The 22058-nt window shown below is 49.7% G+C and overlaps 1 protein-coding gene across 1 annotated transcript in view; it reads right to left on the bottom strand.

Annotated features, from left to right (window-relative positions):
• Nucleotides 1-22058, bottom strand: part of GLG1 (golgi glycoprotein 1) — a 34312-nt gene continuing 12254 nt past the window's right edge. The window contains exons 2-27 of the mRNA XM_075838264.1: nt 13169-13201; nt 12241-12327; nt 11840-12055; nt 11154-11357; nt 10162-10233; nt 9892-10075; nt 9030-9244; nt 8759-8880; nt 8507-8608; nt 8269-8422; nt 7678-7815; nt 7476-7562; nt 7278-7340; nt 6860-6973; nt 6653-6741; nt 6413-6530; nt 5907-5999; nt 5666-5803; nt 5459-5582; nt 4140-4282; nt 3857-3958; nt 3638-3745; nt 3380-3500; nt 2344-2450; nt 1830-1993; nt 1-108 (exon numbers count right to left, since the gene is read on the bottom strand). Coding sequence (XP_075694379.1) covers nt 87-108; nt 1830-1993; nt 2344-2450; nt 3380-3500; nt 3638-3745; nt 3857-3958; nt 4140-4282; nt 5459-5582; nt 5666-5803; nt 5907-5999; nt 6413-6530; nt 6653-6741; nt 6860-6973; nt 7278-7340; nt 7476-7562; nt 7678-7815; nt 8269-8422; nt 8507-8608; nt 8759-8880; nt 9030-9244; nt 9892-10075; nt 10162-10233; nt 11154-11357; nt 11840-12055; nt 12241-12327; nt 13169-13201 — 3120 coding nt within the window. The 3' untranslated portion in view covers nt 1-86. The remainder of the gene's footprint in view (nt 109-1829; nt 1994-2343; nt 2451-3379; nt 3501-3637; nt 3746-3856; nt 3959-4139; nt 4283-5458; nt 5583-5665; nt 5804-5906; nt 6000-6412; nt 6531-6652; nt 6742-6859; nt 6974-7277; nt 7341-7475; nt 7563-7677; nt 7816-8268; nt 8423-8506; nt 8609-8758; nt 8881-9029; nt 9245-9891; nt 10076-10161; nt 10234-11153; nt 11358-11839; nt 12056-12240; nt 12328-13168; nt 13202-22058) is intronic.

Genomic DNA, 22058 nt, shown 5'->3' on the forward strand with positions numbered 1-22058 from the left:
GGGGGGGGGTCTGTGGTTGCAGATCTGGCTGTAGCGAGTGGAGGAGGCGGTTGCTTGGAGTGACTACGCTGCAATCTGGAGTGCAGTTATCGGTACAATTTCTTGTGGCTGATGGAAAGAAGAAAACATTTAATGAAAGGTTTAATGTGTTTACACCGCAGGGGACGGCGCGGTCCTGGAGTACGCCATATCGTTCTGCGGCGGGTAACTGGGACAACATGTCCCCGGTACAATCCCACACTACACAGGACGTGACATCAGACTGGCAGCTTCATCTGCAGCGCTGCGAGCAGCAGACGGGCGTAGAGTCCATCCTTAACCAGTTCTACAGCGGGTGGAGTGGCATCATGGGCGGTGGCACCTACACTGAGCAGAGTGAAATGTTTTCTGGAGATCTCGAGGAGTAGAAAGTGCAAAGCTGGGGAGACACTGCAAAAGAAGGAAAAAGCAAGAACTATCCTGGAAGACAAAGGGGTACTGCTCTGTCGCCGGGAAGCCCACGTATAGCGCCTACAATGAACGCACAGGCTGCAGTAACCGTCAATGCTTCAACAGGTCACGCTCAGCGGCTGCAGAATCAGACATTGTCCCTGTATGTCTAGTGTTTCCCCAGAGCTGCGCAGACACAAACTAACTGCTACACTAGCAAGGCCGGGGTAGCGGTGCTCACATCTCACATGGGGTACACGCGGCTCCCAGACACAGCGGCTTTGTTTTCGTCAAGACCTCGGCATGAACCAACTAAGGATGACTCTGGACACATCGCTCAGCATCCCTTAGTGAGATTTGGGTGCTGGTTACTGTAGTGCAATTCACCAACGAGGAGTGAGACCATCTAAAGCAGCCACAGCGCCAGTGCACCCATACATGGAACCGCCACGGTGTCTGGGCAGCTGGCAATGAGTGTTGTGATGGTGGAGGGGGCGGCTCAGTCACTGTCTGTACTGCAAAGTAACACCAGACAGCTGCACCAAAACAAAATAAAAATAATTAGCAAAATCGATAAATATTAGACATTTCACAATGAGAGGAGCAAGTCATTAAGAGCGAGCGAGGTGAAAGCTTTCAGGGAACAGCCCCGGTCATGATGAGAAGCTGAGGCTTCTGATACAATTTAGTGTTTGTTTCTCTGGACCAGCGAGGACGACATCTGGGGTCACGACTGCCGTCTCCCTGCCGGAGTCATTAACGAGCGCTGTGGCACTAACGAGAAGTCGGGTCGCAGTGGTGAAAACTCTCGGCGTCACCGGAAAGGTTTGGAAACTTTTGCGCTGTTGTGTGCGATGCTGGGCAGGAGCCGCCTCTCCAGAGTTTTGGCAGCACAGATCCCTCTTTGCAGACCTCCAGGCTCAGGCAGCTTCTGAAAGAGCTCAATCTCCAAATCCCTTCCTCATCTCATGACAGGGTATGAAAGTGGCTGAGGCACGGCTTCCAACTTGGGAGGCATAATGTAAAAAAAAAAAAAAAAAAAAATCCCAGTCCCCTCTCTAACCCCTCCCCACCCAAAAAAAAAAAAAAGCTCACATAAAGCAACACGGCACTAGGAGAGAAGGACTGCAGTCTCTGGATAAAGTAGCCATGTTTTGGAGGTCTGGATCAGGACAGAATGGATGGAGAAAGCAGGGGAGTTGGGATGCTTGAAATTAGGGGAGGGGACCCCGCAATTGCTTCCATATTTCCCTCCAGATTCAACAGCCCTGGAAGGAGTGGGGAGGGGGATGGCATCAGGCTGCATGAGAGGGCTGTACAACATGGACACAAGGGCGCCCTCCCTCCCCAGAACCCCCTGCTGCTTCTCAAAGCGGTTGCTGAGGGGTCTTCTGCTCTACCTGTCCTTCATCTCTCGTGTCACCCTCTTGGTGATGCGCCCACACAGGAGGCCTCCAAAGAATAAGATGCAAACTCCAACCATAATGACACATAAGATGTAGTTCTTAGATGGAGAGCTCATTACTTGCATTGCCAAATCTGAAAAGCCATCAGCCGGGGCCACCTGGAAGGAAGAAGACAACGAGATAAAGACGTGGGCTACATGCGGACATCTTGTGACAAACGATTTGTGCAACTTAATGCTGATCACAAAGAATGGCCACGGTTCCCTCCCTGCAGTGGGAAGGCTCTGTGCTCGTTTCTAAGCTTGTGGTGCTCGTCTCCTGCCGACAACCGTAAATGTCATACCCCTCCCCCTTTATGTAATTTGCCAGTTATCAGGTGTATAAAGTCATGTGATAACTAAGCTCCTCCCACAATGTGGAAGAATCAGAATTACAACAGATTGATACATTTCATCGCTGGTGCCCCCGTGATGACTGGAGGGATTCTACTTGCTGACAGGTTCCTTACCTTGGCTGCATAACTCCACATATCCAGACGGTCCTGTAGTCTCTTCTTACACTCCGGCTGGAGTCGCACCATCTTATCCTGTAACGCTTCAATTAAGCAAGACATTTCTGCGGGAGAAAACCGCACAGTTACCCTGCTGTATATAGAGGGTCAGAATACAAAAAACAGCCAGCAAATCACTGAGGAAGCAAAGTCTACGAGTGCAAACAAAAGAGCTGCCCTGGAGAGTAGAACCTTAATAATGGTGTCCCCAACTGTAACAAGTCATCCAGTACTAAGGCGGAGGGCAGACAGGCGAAGGCGCTGATCACACACACAAAAAGAAGGAAACCCGACAGGTCTCTTTAGGGTACATTCACACACGGCAGATTTGTCACAGAGCTGTCCCTTTCCTCTGGATGGGGTTTGCAGAAATCCATGCAGCAGCTTCAGAAACAGCCCCATTCACGTGTATGAAACAGAGAAGTTGCAGAAATTCCTGCAAAAATCCTGCCACATGTGAATAGACCCTTATAAGTCAATGGGACTTGATTGAAATCAGATGTGTCGCGGTGCAGCGAGGAACAGAAGCCGCGGCACTAATAAGCAGAGCCTCTCATTACTGTAAGGTTTGCATTGCTTCCTGACGACAGATAGTGGGGTACGCTGCTCGCGCCTTTTCAGTAAAAAAAACTCTGAAACCGAACAGACCCATTTGGAAGGCAGCGGGATCCATCATGGTTCATGACCTTACAGGAGCCGACAGATATAATGTGAATATCGCCGTAGGTCATGATCGGTAGCGTTCTTGAGCAGCCGGAGAGGACGGGGCACCCACCTGTTTTGCAGCCAAGCGATTGGGACATGTTCCTCACATCTCCTATTATCTGAAGTGGCTTGTTTAGCAATAGCTGCAGTACCGCGATAGAACCGCCTGTATCTACCATGCGGATATCCTGCGCCTTCTTTCCCGATGTGGTAGTGGAGCAGTACGTGGACACCGCTATCTATTTACAGCACTAAGAAGCTGCAGTGTGTATATAAAAACAGAACTCACGGCGTCCTTTGCCCGGAGGGATTGCGGCACAGTGATGCTTAATGTCCAGCGCGCAGGCCGTGTGCAGTACAGGATCCACGAAGATGTCCGCTTTACTCTCCTTCAGCATGTTAAGAACCTCCTGCAAGTAAAAAAAGATACCGTTATCAGGACCCTAAAAAGCTGCACACCGGTGCCGACATGGGGTCTCCGACATTATTGTGGAGGCAATGATGAGGAACCATCTTTTTATGAGATCCTCTATGGACCGGCAATTACCTTTTTACAACCAGAAGACTTTATTTTAAGCAGGTTCATCTTCAGACACTCTTCCACCTGACCTGTCGGCTCTTGAGCTGCAGCCTCCTCCCCACACAGCGTGTTAATCTGCAAAAAAACACAAGACGTGATGGTGGCACGAGGTGACAAACCCCCAAACAAGGAAAGCCGAATTACAGATATAACGCTGGTTAGCCAAAGAAAACGTCCTGAACTTACTTCTTCAGAACATTGAATCTGCAGCTGAGGATCAAGTCGGTAGTCAAGCGCCGTCTCCTGGATTATTACACGAATCTGATCCTCACAGTCTGGAGAAAGACGCTGTGCAGAAAAAAAAAAAAGCTATAAAATCATGACCACATAACTAAATCAATTAAAAATGAGGGAGCAGAGAAACATGAGATGAGGGATAACTGGACGGGGGTCCCATCAAAAAATGCTAGAGTAGGATCTGCTAGCCAAGGCTGAGGGTCCCGGTGTGGAGTCCCCTTTGCTCGCTCACCTGGTCGGCATATTTCAGCTTCAGGCAAGAAATGACTAGTCCTTCCAGCTCAGTGTCGTCTTTGGCATTGTTCAGAATAGACTGGCAGAATTTGGGGATATCAGCTTTGCAGGACTTGCGGAGTACAGGATTCAAACGATAATCTATCATAATAAGGAGGGCGACAAGTATTAGAGAACAAAAGAAATGGCGACAGAAATAGGGACGCACGATGCATCAAAATTTCGATACGGTTTCGATACCGTGCACCCTCAAACCCTTCAATACCGTTAATACATGTACTTCGATACAAAGCTGTGCGGCCGCAGTGATGTAACACATGAATGCAGTCAGAGCGGGGCTGCGGCTGTGTGATACAATCACTGCCCGCTCCTGACAAGTGTGCGCACGCGGTGAGCATGACGGGATGCGACCAGTGCTGCACTGAGTGGTGGCACTTAAGACAGAACAGAACATGGCGGACGCACTGCAAACCACCCCCACGTCATGTCCTCAGTGCCAGCACCTCATTAGTGCAGCGCCGGCCGATACACCTCATGCTGATCGCGTGCACTTATTGTCAGCCGCAGCCCCGCTCTAACGGCGGGAGGTCAGAGAAACCTCTGATCTCCACCGCTATTATTCCCCTGAATGCTGCGATCAAAGCTGCCCGCCACCGCAGCATTCAAAGGGTAAATGAGAATGGGGGATGCCCTTTGGATTGCGTCACAGGGAATCCCTGTGACACGATCGAGGGACGTACCATATATGGGCAGACAGTCCAGGGTCCATTGAAGGACCCCAGGGCTGTCTGACCATATTTTCTGTTAGGGAATACGGAGGTCTGTCCTAACAACTGCCTGTGTACTATCAGTATATAGATATATGCCGCTACATCAAAGTTTAAAACAAAAAAAATTAAATGAAATACATAAAATACACACATTCGGTATCGTCGCGACCGCAACAAATTTATAGCGCCATTTATGTTTAATGTTATAAAATCTGCTTTTTCACCTATTAACGTGAGGCACGAGGTATTATGAATATTGAGCCTCACATTAATAGTAATTAACCCCTTCATGTACTTCACACATTAACCCAATGTTGTCCATTATGACTGAGGAACATGATGGGGTTAATTACTATTAATGTGATAATACCTCGCGCCTCACATCAGAAAATGGAAGAACTTTTTTTTAATTATTGTTGGCAAAAGTATCGTTTTGGTATCGAGTATCGCAATATACACAAAGTATCGGTATCGAAGCCCAAATTGTGTTATCGTGACATCGCTAGACAGAAATAACAGTTAGTGGAGGACGTCAGTGTGGACGGACCTGTGTTCTGTGTAATTTGCCGCTTTGTGATCATCTGTTTACATTTGGGGTCCATGGTCTCGGTGTTCTTGTTCTGCTTCAGACACAGCAGGATGTTCTTGGAGTCGGAGTCACTGCAAAACCTCTGAGGAGACCCGAGCAGACGCGTTACCAGAGGATTCTTGGGGGGTTACCTTTCCCTTTTACCCCGGTCACACTCCATGTTACCTTGATCATCTGTTTGCAGACTCTCATAAGTGTAAAATCAAGTTCAGGATCCATCATCTCCGTCTCCTGGAGCTTGAAGACTTTCTGGTGACAAGATGAACTCAGCTGCTTCTTATTTTCTTTGAGGCACTCGATGATCTACACGAAGGAGATAAAAGCGTGATCAGCAAGAGACCGCAAAGTGCACCGTGAAACATGAAGAAAGCAAAAACCAACGGCAACCAGCAGAGGGCAGTCTCACCTGAGCATTGCCAAAGGGCACATTCGGGCAGAGGGTAGTTATGTCGTTTTTGCAGGAATCATACAGCTTTGGCTCCAAGCGGATATCTTCTGACTGTAGAGAGGATCAGGTTTCTCTATTAGCTTTAATACTGCATTATGAATCAGTTACTCTTAGAACAAAACATGGAGAATTCCTCAAGCCTAAAGATTAAGGCCCCGTGCACACGAACGTGCTTTTGCGGCCACAATTCCCCCGAAAATCCATAGGAGAATTGCGGCCCCATTCATTCCTATGGGGCCATGCACACGAGCGTGGTTTCCAGGAGCCCGAACCGCAGAAAGAACGGACATGTCTTATTACGGCCGTGTTCTGCGGTCCAGGCTCATAGGAAATAATGGACGCAGCGATTTGCGGGCGGCTCGCGGGTGACACTCCGCTGCCGGCCGACCCGAAAATCTCGGCCGTGCACGTGGCTACAGTCGTGTGCATGAGGCCTAAATCTACATTACACACGACAATCTCACCATCTCCAGCTCCTCGACTCTCAGCTGTTTCCGGCACTTCAAGGACACTCTCTGCTCCTTCAGGTCCTGCAGCGTGTCGTTCCGTACGGTGGTGCTGAGACAGATGACAACGTCCACCCTGTACCATGGAGACACCGAGCGCTCAGGTAATGTTTATAGACCAGGCAACGTTTATACTGATCAGTAGAGTTTCTGGCACAGAATGCCAAAAACTCCCCCACAGAGCAGCGGGACACTCACTTCTGCTTAATGTTGGGGCACAGTTTCAACACATCCTCCTTGCAGGCCATCTTAAACTTGTACGAGAAACGGAAATCTTTCATTTGAATCTAAAACAAAAAGTAATAACAATCATAGAACAGTCAAAACCTGTAACACAAGTGCTGCTCCTCCTCTGGGGTGACCAGACATCAGAGGACAGGAGGAATAATGGCGCCAGTTATTTACCAGTTGGAAGTGTGTGACTCCCACTACGCACTTCTCATTCATCTCCTTCTGATGTTTGTTCTGGATTAAACATTCCATAAGATCCCCCGAGTCAATCTGGTTATCGGCCACCTCCTGAACAGACAAACAATGAATGAAGCAGAAGATTCCACCATAACACAAGCAGCGTAAAAACAGCCATAATAAATCCTGCACCAGTTACATCAACCACCTTCAGTCCCCGGGTCAGCAGAACCAACCCTACATCTGGATCAGGGAACACACAGAACAACGAGGGGAGACACCCCCCCCCCCACCCTCTACAGAATGGACATGCAGCGAACAATTATTGAAGCTCTACCAATCGGTTTAGGTCTCAGCGGTGATGGAGGGGAAAACCACCGGCTATCACCCCGACATAAAAGACAAGCAAACCTACATGGCAGTATCCCTGAATGATGGGCTCACACGCCCTCATCAGAAGAGCTTCTATCTGGATGTCCTGTAAGCAGAAAGATACAAATTATTACTATGATCAGGTTCATGGTCTAGAAAACAGCTCCTCAATTACATCATCTGGGCCATGAACAAATGAAAAGCTGCATATCTGCCGGTGAAGCACGTGGCGGCGACTCACCTCCGACTCCAGCTCGGTCAGGTTTCCCACGATCTCCCTGCACTCAGGAACCAGTTCTTCCAAGTGATCCTGCAGACACTCCAGTTCCTAGAAAGAAAGACTCAACGTAAACCAGAAGCTCCACCCACTGCGATAGCGAGATGCAGCGTACGGTTAGTCTGGAGACGGTCATGATCTACAAGGATATAAAGCAGTCACTTACTTGTCCTGTCTCCGTTTTTTCATTGCACCATTTCCCTAGCTCGGTCATGCATTTTGCCTGCATGGCAGGGTCCAACTTGACATCCAGCGCCCTCTGATGGAGAATACGCTGCACTTCAGCGCGGCACTCGCGTGATAACTGCGAGGACAGAACGCAATCTTTAGTCAGACGCAACTTAAGGGAATAAAAGGATTTCTGCATTTATAGATCCAAAAACTAAACCAAGTTAAATAATACAAACACCTTCGGCATATAGTAAAACCAAGGACCACAAGCCAATGGTCTTAATACCGTACTGGGGACATTCATACATCATGTGGCGTGGAGCGCGGATACTAAGAGCAGCCCGTCTGTACACGGATCCCAGGGGTGCAGCGCGATGCTTCATTTCCCCGCTGTAGGGGGTGATTTCAGCTCATTAGGGTCACTAAACTATCAGATGCAGCATCATAAGAAACACTTTCCTGCAGATCTCCTGCCCCAGTACAATTATAAAGCTTCCTGCATGTTCTTCCCACTGAGCGGTCACTAGAATAATAACAGAGAACATATTCCTCCAGTAGAAGAGAGTACGAAGCCTCATGACCTCACCCTGCGCCCCTGCTCCTCCGTGCGGTACGCATGCCGGTACAAACAAGAGAAGATGGCTCCGGCCGGCATGCTCTCGCTGGTTTCATTCCAGCCATGCGAATAACACAACCGGGAGGCGTCTCCCTGACACTTCCGGTACAAAACGGGATCCAACCTGGCAAAGAGCAAGGATTAGTGGGGTCCCGCAGCAAATCCAACATGAAGGACCACGTCCTACACAATCACACAGACATCTTACTTCCAGTCCCGGGAGATGAAGTACTGCAGCTCCAGCAGACGGTGCTCGCACTGCTCCACCATCTTCTCTGTATATAAGTGTTCCATAAGACATGACAGGATCCTGGATAGGAAGAGGTGAAGGTCAGGACAGGAGCGTCTCAGTGTGAAGGACAAGCCACACGTCCTATATCCGCGTCTCGTGCACAGATGGAAGGTCATAACACGCAAGCAAATCCCTACCCGGCATCAATGTACAATAATAAATACTCACATTGGATCCCCGGAGCGGATATGCTTGCAGGCAGTCTGGATGACAGATTCGCAGGCTTCATTGAGGGCCCGGTCTATACGATAATCTGAAGCAGGGTCAGTCTCCTGCACCAATGTTTGTAACTGTAGTGGAGAAGGCAATGCCATCACAACGGTGGACAGATAATATAGGACTGCATGAGTCCAGATAACAATAGCAGACAGGACCAGAGACACGTTCTGATAGGTTGACCTGAGGCGTCGGTTCTAAATGACGAAAACATTGTGCTCACCGCCTGCTGACACTTTTCAGCTATGTTCCCTTTTTCTCCACGCACAACTTTCATCAGGCAATGCAGGGTGCGCCCCTTTCTGTGCAGACCGGAGCAGTGGTGTTCGATCTCCCCCCGACAGCTCAGGATAATCTCCGGGCTTAGCGAGAAGTCCTCCATTAACATGCGCCTGTAATCCAGCATCTCTCCTTGGCACTCGCTGCTCACCTGGCGGCCTAGTGGAAGCATCAGGAGATACTAATAAGTAACAGTCTGGGACCCAGGGTTAAAGGAACTAGAAATTATATTAGGGAACTACATAAAAAGCCTTTTATAAATCATCATTTGATAAGCGCTTCCATTATCTGAACTGCCCCCTCTACAAGTGAGTGAGCGGATAACGGCTTCCCTGTCAGCAGACAACCCCCTCCTGCACTAGTGAGGCGTCTCCTGCCCATGTAGTATTCACAGGTTCACCCCTATACTGAACACACTGGTCCGAGAGGGAGCAATAAATCGGGATGAAGTTCCTTTGACAAGTTTATCCCAATGAATGAGTAAACCTGTGAGTGCACCTTGCCCTGGAAGTGCTGTAGTATTTACATCCATGCCGGAGGCTGCAGTCCTCCAGATCTGCTGCTCGGGGACTGAGTGAGTGTGGCTGCTGTGTTACCACGGATGAACAGCACAAGAAAATGTATGAGGCCTTCAAAAAGGACCCAGACAACCAGGGCCGGAAACCCCCATTGAACTTGGACGTTATTGCTTTTAAAATGCATCACACAAGAAAACTGGGAGTCGAGAGCCAAAGGTCAATCCGTCAGAATCAAAATAGGAATTTCAACTGCTGAAATGAAATGTGCAGCGTTCCCACGGCACGCACCTCTGTGCACAGCAGACTCCAGACACAGCAGCAGATAGGAGAGCCGGGCCTCCCTGGAGCGGGGGTGATTCTCCACATTGCAGCGATACTTCTTTAAATCCGCTTTACATGACTTGGCCAGTGAGTAACTGACCTTGTAGTCCTGAGCGATCAGCTTCTGACGTGTGGTGAGGGCATCGCGGCACTGCACAGAGAATTAGGCAGTCATTTCCATCGGAGAATACAAGTACAGAACAGTCACATTGTTTATCGCAAGTACATCAGACTCACCCGCTCACTCATGGACTCCTCAAACTTGTGATTGAACAGACACTTGTAAACCCGTCCTTCTCCAGCCTGGACCTGTCAAGAAAATGAGACCATGAGAAGAAACACTAAGAAGCAATTGAACAGAAGAAGGGAGAAACGCGAAAACTTTTTTTTTCATTTCTGTATCTGTCGATTAACGACACATACAGAGATGGAATACGGCACATACAACCCCATAGAGAATGCGAACGGGAGCCGTTCCATTCTCTGCAGTGTACGCCGTCTGTGTGGGAATGGCGCATGCGCCGCTCCCACACAGACCAAAAGGAAGGTCTTTGGCAGAGCGAAATCCGGCGCCATTTTCATGCAGACCGGAAGCCGCGGTAAGATGACGACTTCCGGCTGCGGCTTCCGGTCATAGGTTCAAGGAAGCGAAGGAGCAAGAAATAGGAGCGGAGGCGGCAGGAGCAGGTAAGTTATGTTCGTGTTATACTGTCTGCTGAGCCCTGTATCTAATCCTCCTACACTGTGCAGTCGCTCAGAAAATGGCGGCACACAGTGTAGGAGGTTTGACGATTCAAACCCCCTCATTCTCCTGGCACTAGCCAGAATAAGGGAGGGGGGGGATTGTGTGAGGACACTGGAGCGAGTGTGTCTACCCCAAATTTGCAGCATAAAGCAATGAGGTTGCTTTACCACATTGACCATGCTGCAATTTTGGGAACTGCTCCCTCTAGTGGCCAGCACATGGAAATGTTATAAATTAGAATTTAATTTATAATATTTCCTGACTTGTGAAAAGAAAATAATTAAAACAATGCGTAATCACTTAAATAATAATTGTTTAACTAAAAAAATAAATAAAAAAACAAAAACATTTCTAGCGACACATTCCCTTTAAGTGTTAAAGTTGGGATGTAAATGACAAAATAGCCGCAAATGGCAATGGCAGCGAGGCAAGTGCAAAATAAATCTGGATTCTGTGATGAACGTTGTACATGACAGTTACTTACAGTTTCACAGAATCGCTCTCGGTCGTCTCTGCAGGCGAAGTACAGGTGCCTGTCCAGATGGAAGTCATCAGACGAGAGCTCGGCCACGCGAAGTATTGACTGTTTGCACTTATCAGATATGCGGCTCTGTGATTCAGTCTCCTCGGCTTCCTTTACAATGGCCTTCTCAAGACAAGCGACCACCTCCCCCTGAGAGTGGGGGTCCTGGGTAAGGAGAATAAGCCAATTATTATTGAGGAGATGTCACCCTGAGGGGACGTTCACACGCTCAAGTAAAAACGGCTGAAAAATACAGAAAACTGCCTTTGATTTTCAGCCGTCTTTAAAGCATCAAACCTTTATGAAGCCATTTTTGGAGCTGTTTTTCTATTGACAAAGAAAAATGGCTCCAAAAACGGCTGATGAAGTGACATGGACTTTTATGGGGCGATTTTTTAAGTGCCGTTATTTTTTCAAATGGCCGCGTAAAGAACTGCCCCGTCTGAACGAAACGCCGTTTTTCCCATTGAAACCAATGGGTAGATGTTTGGAGGCGTTCAGGTTCCGTTTTTTTCAGGTATTTTTCAAGGCGTTTACACCCAGAAAACGGCTGAAAATAAGCGGTGTGAACATACCCTGAGAAGCGCTTGCTCTTATAATCAGGCTTCATGCCACAATGGATGCCAGTGTATCACATCAGGACTCACCTTGTCTGCAGGTCGGATACTGCCACACTTCAGAGTGTTTATTTCAGCCTTGCAGTCTTCCATAAATCCGCAGATCAAGCGGTAATCGCTGTAGATTATGGCCGTCATCTTAGTGATGTATTGGTGACATTGGTATTCTGTGATATTTGCACGATGATCCACCAAACAGGAGACCACGTAACCCTTCCCAGGAGTCTCCTCTGCACATTCCTTCAACTGAAGACAAACGAAAGTAGTCGATGACGTCACTGGCGTCCCTAAATTCTGCTTCTCCATCCCAGAACAAACCCCATCTCTAAACGGCACAGTGTAAAGCCTCAGTCTGCAAACAGTAGCGCGATGGGACATAAATGACCACGAGATATTAACCACGTTGGAGACAGATGGTGGATCACACTCACCCCGGACAGAGTAGACTTGCAGATCTCTTTGGCCACAGACTCAAACTTGATATCTTTTGTCAGGTTGAGTTTAAAGTTCCACAGAAGCTGAAAAACAACATAATGTAATTCTATGACGGCATTTATTCCAGAGCTCCGCAGCTTCTTCACCACAAACAGAAGGATCTGACGCAGAGCAGCCCCAGCCGTGGTGTGGAGGTGTTCAGAGGAGGCTGCAGCTCATCGCCAATAGATGGCGAGATCTGTCATTAAACGTTCACACAGCCCGGTATAGCAAGCTATAGTTTACACAATGGCAGCCCATAGAGGTGATGGGCACAAATACAGTGAACACAATAGAACCTGCACTGTCATCTGTTCTTCCCACTACAATGTAAATAAAAGAAAACTGCTGGGAATCACCTTCACTAAAATGCTGGCAATTATCAGAATTACTGAACATCTGAGCAATTAAACCTCAAGGTGCCGCGTTCTGCCACCTACAGGTGACGGGAGGAAATATCTCCACCTGGGAAGAGGGGGATACCATAGTGAAAAGGTGCTGGGAGCAGAGCACACACCAGACTATAGCCGGCAACAGTCCAATTTCTCCACAATTACCCAGTGGACCAGTGCTTTCCAGGACATCAAGGGGCAGACACGGCATCAGGATCATTTCTAGGTCTGCCGGCAGCTTAAAGGATTATTCCAGCCAAAAGAAGTTTACTGTATACCCATAGGATAGGCCGTAAATGTCTACGAGTTGGCAGACCCCCACACAATGGTGGCAATGGGTCTCCGTGCTCCATATCTAGTCGCTGCTTTCATCATTTCTGGGTCCTCAGACAAGATTTAATGGCACGTGAGGATTTATGGTGGGAAGGGTTTCCTATACTAGTTGTATATTGTGCAGTCACCGTTCATCACAGCTGCGGTCCACAATACTTACATGGTTACAGTCCGAGGAAATCTCATTATCAGCCTGCAAAGAAAGAAAAAACACATTAATACAAGAGCTTGTACTCGCTGCCAATGCCCCATTATTACAGGAGTTATAAATGCAGCGCTCGCTCGGAGGTGGAAGCCATCACGACAGGACCTTCAATACAAGGCAATGATGAAGTCCCCATCATACAACAGATCTCACCCACTTCTACAAGATCCGAGTCACCCTGAATGTACCGCAGCGGGGTCACACACGCAGAACAGCGCCAGGTCACCGGCCGCCAGACAACGACAGGCCCCAGTGAGGAGGATGGGACATGCCGGCCAGAGCTCCGGACCGGCGAGCCATTGCTGGGGAGGTTTGGCAGCGCAGTCGTCCCCACTGAAGCGAATCTGAGTTACAATGGTGGGGGGAGTTGTACAATGGTGGGGGGAGTTGTACAATAGCAGATTACTCACCGGTAGATCATCAGGTTGTTCTTGCCTCTGATTTATGATAATAGTAAATAGAAATGGTTTATAAAAAATATCTAACAACTTTTCTAAAATGCCACACGAGATTAAAAAAAGCAAATCTAAATGAAGTGCCCCCGTTTAGACCATAGCGCACACTGCCCCCCACCCCCAATAATCAGGCTGCACTGGGGGTTGCAGTCTCACACTGAACTGGAGGAGCTGTAGACGATCACTGGGCTCAAGCCGTCAGATACGAAATATCCCTGAAGATGAACTTAAATCCCTCCACAAATATCTGTATGAAAAGAGGGAACTGCTGTACCCGGATCAGAAGTGATGTCTGTGTTTAGAGGGGGCCGCTCGGCTCCCTGCCTCCTGCCTCCGGCCGGGCGCACAGCTCGGGGGGACACAAACTGCATTACCCGGTTATAAGACTAGGTGGAGCGCACCATTATACTGCTTATTACTACCAAACTTCTGGAACGGAGCAAGACTAAGGCCCCTTCACATGAGCATGAATCACGTCCGAGTCATGACAACGCACAGCACACGCACCCATTGATTTTAATGGGGTCGTTTACACACGTGTGATTTTTCATGCAGCGAGAGTCCGCTGCGTGAAACTCACTGATTGTCCTATATTGGTGCGTTATCACACACCTACGCGCCCATTGAAGTGAAAACCACGCACCGCAAATGCACGCACATGTGTGAGGTGCATGATTTGTGCATCAGTTCAGTTGAAAATTATAATAATAAAAAAAAAAAAATGAAGTGCTTTGCGAGTGTGTGAATAACGCATGCCCCTCGCAGAGCAGACGGATGCATATCGCAACACACACGGACCCGATTCACGCGCGTCAGTCAGAAACGCTCGTGTGAATGAGGCCTAAGATATCAACAATGTAAGTGCGCCCGGCAGCCGGCGGATACACCGAGCATCAGGACTGCAGGGGGCCACAGTCTATGTCTGGTGTCTGTACGGCGGTAACTCCCAGCAGCATAGACCAGGTGTGTGCACGTCCCGGCTGCATGAAGCGGATATCCAGCTTACAGAACAGGATCAGCTTGTATCTTATCTATAGTTTTCTTATCAGAACGGAGCAGGGTGTGTGCAACGCCAGACAGGTATTATAACCGCCAATCCCACAGACGCCCACACGGCGCAGCCAAAACCGAAAGCCGACAAACCGCTCAGAGCTCCAGGGAGATCTTTACATCTATAGGGTATAAAGTCAGGAAAGGTCCGGCAGCCCAGAGTCCGACAACAAAACAACAACAGGCCAAACTATAAGAGGAGGGGGACGTGTTACAATCTACCAAAACACAACACACAGGAAAACGTGCAGATAAGCAGCAATATCTCTCCAAAGGAAACGCTCTGAAGATGTAATAATCACGAGACAAACCTCCATCTACCGCACAAGCACGTTACTTTCATCTAGTTCGTACAGATTGCTCGTACCGCTTAGGCTTCGTTCACATCTGCGTCACTCTGTTCTGACGTTCCGTCTCAGCTTTCCGTGGGAACGGAGCCCTGACTGACCACCTGAAACCATAGGTTTCCGTTTCCATCACCATTGATTTCCATGGTAACTGATCCGCTGCCAATGGTTTCCGTTCGTCTCCGCTGTGCAAGGGCTCCGTCGTTTTGACGGAATGAATAGCGCAGTCGACTACGGTATGGATTACTTTAAAACGACGGAACCCTTGCACAACGGAGACAAACGGAAACCATTGGCAGCGGATCCGTCACCACGGATACCTATGGTTTCCGTTTGTGTCTGTCAGGGCTCCGTTCCGACGGAAAGCGCTCATTGAACGTCAGAACGCAGCCCTAGCGCAGATGTGAACGAAGCCTTAGCTCAAAAGCTTGAAAAGCAACAGAAGCTTCAAAAAAGTTATTACCCAGAAGTCATAGGGGCCATGTCAAGGCAGCAGCCGAAAATTCTGACACCCCACAAAAGATGGTCAGCTGTAAGGGGGAAACAGGTCCTGAACAGTGGGAAGAGACAACACGCAGCGGGCAGAGAACAGGGGCAGGACGGGCGTGTAAAAGCTCAGCAAGAATGGAACGTGCAATAAACCTTCAGGGAGAAGCAGTAAATGTTTTATGTGTCACCTGCAGGCAAATCACCCACTACAACCCCCAGCATCACACACGCTGACATCACCTGAGAACACAACATGTAATACACCGGGACAAGCCATATCCAGCTGCATGTCACCCACTACAACCCCCAGCATCACACACACGCCGACATCACCTGAGAACACGACATGTAATACACCTGGACAAGCCATATCCAGCTGCATGTCACCCACTACAACCCCCAGCATCACACACGCCGACATCACCTGAGAACACGACATGTAATACACCGGGACAAGCCATATCCAGCTGCATGTCACCCACTACAACCCCCAGCATCACACACGCCGACATCACCTGAGAACACGACATGTAATACACCTGGACAAGCCATATCCAGCTGCATGTCACCCACTACAACCCCCAGCATCACACACGCCGACTTCACCTGAGAACACGACATGTAATACACCTGGACAAGCCATATCCAGCTGCATGTCACCCACTACAACCCCCAGCATCACACACGCCGACATCACCTGAGAACACGACATGTAATACACCTGGACAAGCCATATCCAGCTGCATGTCACCCACTACAACCCCCAGCATCACACACGCCGACATCACCTGAGAACACGACATGTAATACACCTGGACAAGCCATATCCAGCTGCATGTCACCCACTACAACCCCCAGCATCACACACGCCGACATCACCTGAGAACACGACATGTAATACACCGGGACAAGCCATATCCAGCTGCATGTCACCCACTACAACCCCCAGCATCACACACGCCGACATCACCTGAGAACACGACATGTAATACACCGGGACAAGCCATATCCAGCTGCATGTCACCCACTACAACCCCCAGCATCACACACGCCGACATCACCTGAGAACACGACATGTAATACACCTGGACAAGCCATATCCAGCTGCATGTCACCCACTACAACCCCCAGCATCACACACGCCGACATCACCTGAGAACACGACATGTAATACACCGGGACAAGCCATATCCAGCTGCATGTCACCCACTACAACCCCCAGCATCACACACGCCGACATCACCTGAGAACACGACATGTAATACACCTGGACAAGCCATATCCAGCTGCATGTCACCCACTACAACCCCCAGCATCACACACGCCGACATCACCTGAGAACACGACATGTAATACACCTGGACAAGCCATATCCAGCTGCATGTCACCCACTACAACCCCCAGCATCACACACGCCATCACCTGAGAACACGACATGTAATACACCTGGACAAGCCATATCCAGCTGCATGTCACCCACTACAACCCCCAGCATCACACACGCCGACATCACCTGAGAACACGACATGTAATACACCTGGACAAGCCATATCCAGCTGCATGTCACCCACTACAACCCCCAGCATCACACACGCCGACATCACCTGAGAACACGACATGTAATACACCGGGACAAGCCATATCCAGCTGCATGTCACCCACTACAACCCCCAGCATCACCCACGCCGACATCACCTGAGAACACGACATGTAATACACCGGGACAAGCCATATCCAGCTGCATGTCACCCACTACAACCCCCAGCATCACACACGCCGACATCACCTGAGAACACGACATGTAATACACCTGGACAAGCCATATCCAGCTGCATGTCACCCACTACAACCCCCAGCATCACACACGCCGACATCACCTGAGAACACGACATGTAATACACCGGGACAAGCCATATCCAGCTGCATGTCACCCACTACAACCCCCAGCATCACACACGCCGACATCACCTGAGAACACGACATGTAATACACCTGGACAAGCCATATCCAGCTGCATGTCACCCACTACAACCCCCAGCATCACACACGCCGACATCACCTGAGAACACGACATGTAATACACCTGGACAAGCCATATCCAGCTGCATGTCACCCACTACAACCCCCAGCATCACACACGCCATCACCTGAGAACACAACATGTAATACACCTGGACAAGCCATATCCAGCTGCATGTCACCCACTACAACCCCCAGCATCACACACGCCGACATCACCTGAGAACACGACATGTAATACACCTGGACAAGCCATATCCAGCTGCATGTCACCCACTACAACCCCCAGCATCACACACGCTGACATCACCTGAGAACACGACATGTAATACACCTGGACAAGCCATATCCAGCTGCATGTCACCCACTACAACCCCCAGCATCACACACACCGACATCACCTGAGAACACGACATGTAATACACCGGGACAAGCCATATCCAGCTGCATGCCACCCACTACAACCCCCAGCATCACACACGCCGACATCACCTGAGAACACGACATGTAATACACCTGGACAAGCCATATCCAGCTGCATGCCACCCACTACAACCCCCAGCATCACCCACGCCGAAATCACCTGAGAACACGACATGTAATACACCGGGACAAGCCATATCCAGCTGCATGTCACCCACTACAACCCCCAGCATCACACACGCTGACATCACCTGAGAACACGACATGTAATACACCTGGACAAGCCATATCCAGCTGCATGTCACCCACTACAACCCCCAGCATCACACACGCCGTCATAACCTGAGAACACGACATGTAATACACCTGGACAAGCCATATCCAGCTGCATGTCACCCACTACAACCCCCAGCATCACACACGCCGACATCACCTGAGAACACGACATGTAATACACCGGGACAAGCCATATCCAGCTGCATGTCACCCACTACAACCCCCAGCATCACACACACGCCGACTTCACCTGAGAACACGACATGTAATACACCGGGACAAGCCATATCCAGCTGCATGTCACCCACTACAACCCCCAGCATCACACACGCCGACTTCACCTGAGAACACGACATGTAATACACCGGGACAAGCCATATCCAGCTGCATGTCACCCACTACAACCCCCAGCATCACACACGCCGACATCACCTGAGAACACGACATGGAATACACCGGGACAAGCCATATCCAGCTGCATGTCACCCACTACAACCCCCAGCATCACACACGCCGACATCACCTGAGAACACGACATGTAATACACCGGGACAAGCCATATCCAGCTGCATGTCACCCACTACAACCCCCAGCATCACACACGCCGACATCACCTGAGAACACGACATGGAATACACCGGGACAAGCCATATCCAGCTGCATGTCACCCACTACAACCCCCAGCATCACACACGCCGACATCACCTGAGAACACGACATGTAATACACCTGGACAAGCCATATCCAGCTGCATGTCACCCACTACAACCCCCAGCATCACACACGCCATCACCTGAGAACACAACATGTAATACACCTGGACAAGCCATATCCAGCTGCATGTCACCCACTACAACCCCCAGCATCACACACGCCGACATCACCTGAGAACACGACATGTAATACACCTGGACAAGCCATATCCAGCTGCATGTCACCCACTACAACCCCCAGCATCACACACACCGACATCACCTGAGAACACGACATGTAATACACCGGGACAAGCCATATCCAGCTGCATGTCACCCACTACAACCCCCAGCATCACACACGCTGACATCACCTGAGAACACGACATGTAATACACCTGGACAAGCCATATCCAGCTGCATGTCACCCACTACAACCCCCAGCATCACACACACCGACATCACCTGAGAACACGACATGTAATACACCGGGACAAGCCATATCCAGCTGCATGCCACCCACTACAACCCCCAGCATCACACACGCCGACATCACCTGAGAACACGACATGTAATACACCTGGACAAGCCATATCCAGCTGCATGCCACCCACTACAACCCCCAGCATCACCCACGCCGAAATCACCTGAGAACACGACATGTAATACACCGGGACAAGCCATATCCAGCTGCATGTCACCCACTACAACCCCCAGCATCACACACGCTGACATCACCTGAGAACACGACATGTAATACACCTGGACAAGCCATATCCAGCTGCATGTCACCCACTACAACCCCCAGCATCACACACGCCGTCATAACCTGAGAACACGACATGTAATACACCTGGACAAGCCATATCCAGCTGCATGTCACCCACTACAACCCCCAGCATCACACACGCCGACATCACCTGAGAACACGACATGTAATACACCGGGACAAGCCATATCCAGCTGCATGTCACCCACTACAACCCCCAGCATCACACACACGCCGACTTCACCTGAGAACACGACATGTAATACACCGGGACAAGCCATATCCAGCTGCATGTCACCCACTACAACCCCCAGCATCACACACGCCGACTTCACCTGAGAACACGACATGTAATACACCGGGACAAGCCATATCCAGCTGCATGTCACCCACTACAACCCCCAGCATCACACACGCCGACATCACCTGAGAACACGACATGGAATACACCGGGACAAGCCATATCCAGCTGCATGTCACCCACTACAACCCCCAGCATCACACACGCCGACATCACCTGAGAACACGACATGTAATACACCGGGACAAGCCATATCCAGCTGCATGTCACCCACTACAACCCCCAGCATCACACACGCCGACATCACCTGAGAACACGACATGGAATACACCGGGACAAGCCATATCCAGCTGCATGTCACCCACGGCTCCAGGCCTGAGACCTCCCAGCAGTCACTATGTTTACAGGACTAGGATCAGACACCAGGAATGGTCACCTCGGCCTTGTGGAGCTGGGAGCGCTGCCAGTGATGTCACCTGTAGCGGCCATTGTTCCCCATGGATCACGTCACATGAGCAGCTCAGTCCCTACAGTACGGTCATCTGATAAAGTGCGGCACAATCCGACATAACTCATGACGCGGATACACGGATCACCCAGCTTTCCAAGAGCCCTGAATGTCAAAGTATACTTATTCCGCTATATGGGAGTATATCATTGCATAACCAGGTGGATTCGCCATTGAAGAGTCTAAGAAAGCTGGGTGACAACCCTCGTGGGAGGGGACAGTATCTGGAGAGTAAAGCCGCAGCAGTTCTGTATGGCAGGAATACTATGCCACGGCCTATACTCCGATCACACGTGGAATGAGACTAAGCCATGTCTGCCGGGGCAATATAGCGTGGTCACGGCCTGAGAAGACGAAGAACGATTATTTCCCTCTGCCAATAAAGAGCCGACATCTTGATCTTCATTTACGGCACAATCTCAGAGGACGGCAACGGGTACAAAACACAAAGCTGCCAAACATTGCCCAAACCAGCCGGGCAGCACGGTGGTACATAGCGACCGTGGACTATCCCAGACCGCAGCTTCCCTTTTCTGCCCTGCGCTGAGGTGTCTTCTCTGGGTAACTCATCCCACATAATAATCGTCCCGTCAGTCGCGGCGCGCGGTGCGTCCCCCAGAATAACCCCGCCGTATAATTACCAGCTCTGCTATTTCCCTCAGGTTTCTTTTTCGGTCTAATATAAAATTGAAATAACTGCACCATCCAGACTGCTCCGGACCCACTGGCGCCAAACGTGGCACAGAGCCCGACCACGTCTGCAAATACTCCTGAGCGTGGTGAACAGTGGTGAGATGGTCACCGCCCGGCTGTGCGTCCAGCGCCCGTATACTGAGACAGAGCATTGAAGGGGTGTAGGGATAACATTTATTGGGGGACAGTAAGGCCTCTGCTCACATCACGGATTAGTTGCGGAGTTTGCGCAGCATTACTTGTTTCCTGCAGATTTTACCCCCATCACATAGAAAAGAATGAAATCCGAAGAGAACGAGCGCCCCGTAGTTTAGAAACCTGCAGCACGCTCCCATTTCCATGAGGAGAATAATCAGCAGGAGGAGGAGGAGATTTTATTTTAAAATCTGGATGGAAATATTTTCAGCAGATCCCGTGTGTGCAGGAGGCCTAATGCAGACGGAAGGTAAATCATTCATCATGTGCACGGTGGGCGCTTCTATAACCGCTTGTCTGGGTCCGTGAACACCTCCCTACTTCCCACAATCCCCTGCCAGATCTCACTGATGTGTGATAATCGCTTCACAATACAATGGTTCATGGGATGAGAAGGGGCGCAGCTACGGTTGAGGTCCAAAAAAATTGATAATCATGGCAAAAGAGGCAGCAGACACATTGTGACGAGTCCTCCTCTATGATGGAACAAGACTTCCTTCCCATTATAATAAAGCATCAGAGTAGGTAAAGTCATTAGGACTCCAGGACACGAGCCATTCACCCCCATGTTGTATTATATAATCCCCCCCACATCCATGAAGCAGAGATAACAGGACCCTGCAGGCTT

The sequence above is a fragment of the Rhinoderma darwinii genome, chromosome 9 (genome assembly GCF_050947455.1).
Source record: "Rhinoderma darwinii isolate aRhiDar2 chromosome 9, aRhiDar2.hap1, whole genome shotgun sequence".
Lineage (NCBI taxonomy): Eukaryota > Metazoa > Chordata > Amphibia > Anura > Rhinodermatidae > Rhinoderma > Rhinoderma darwinii.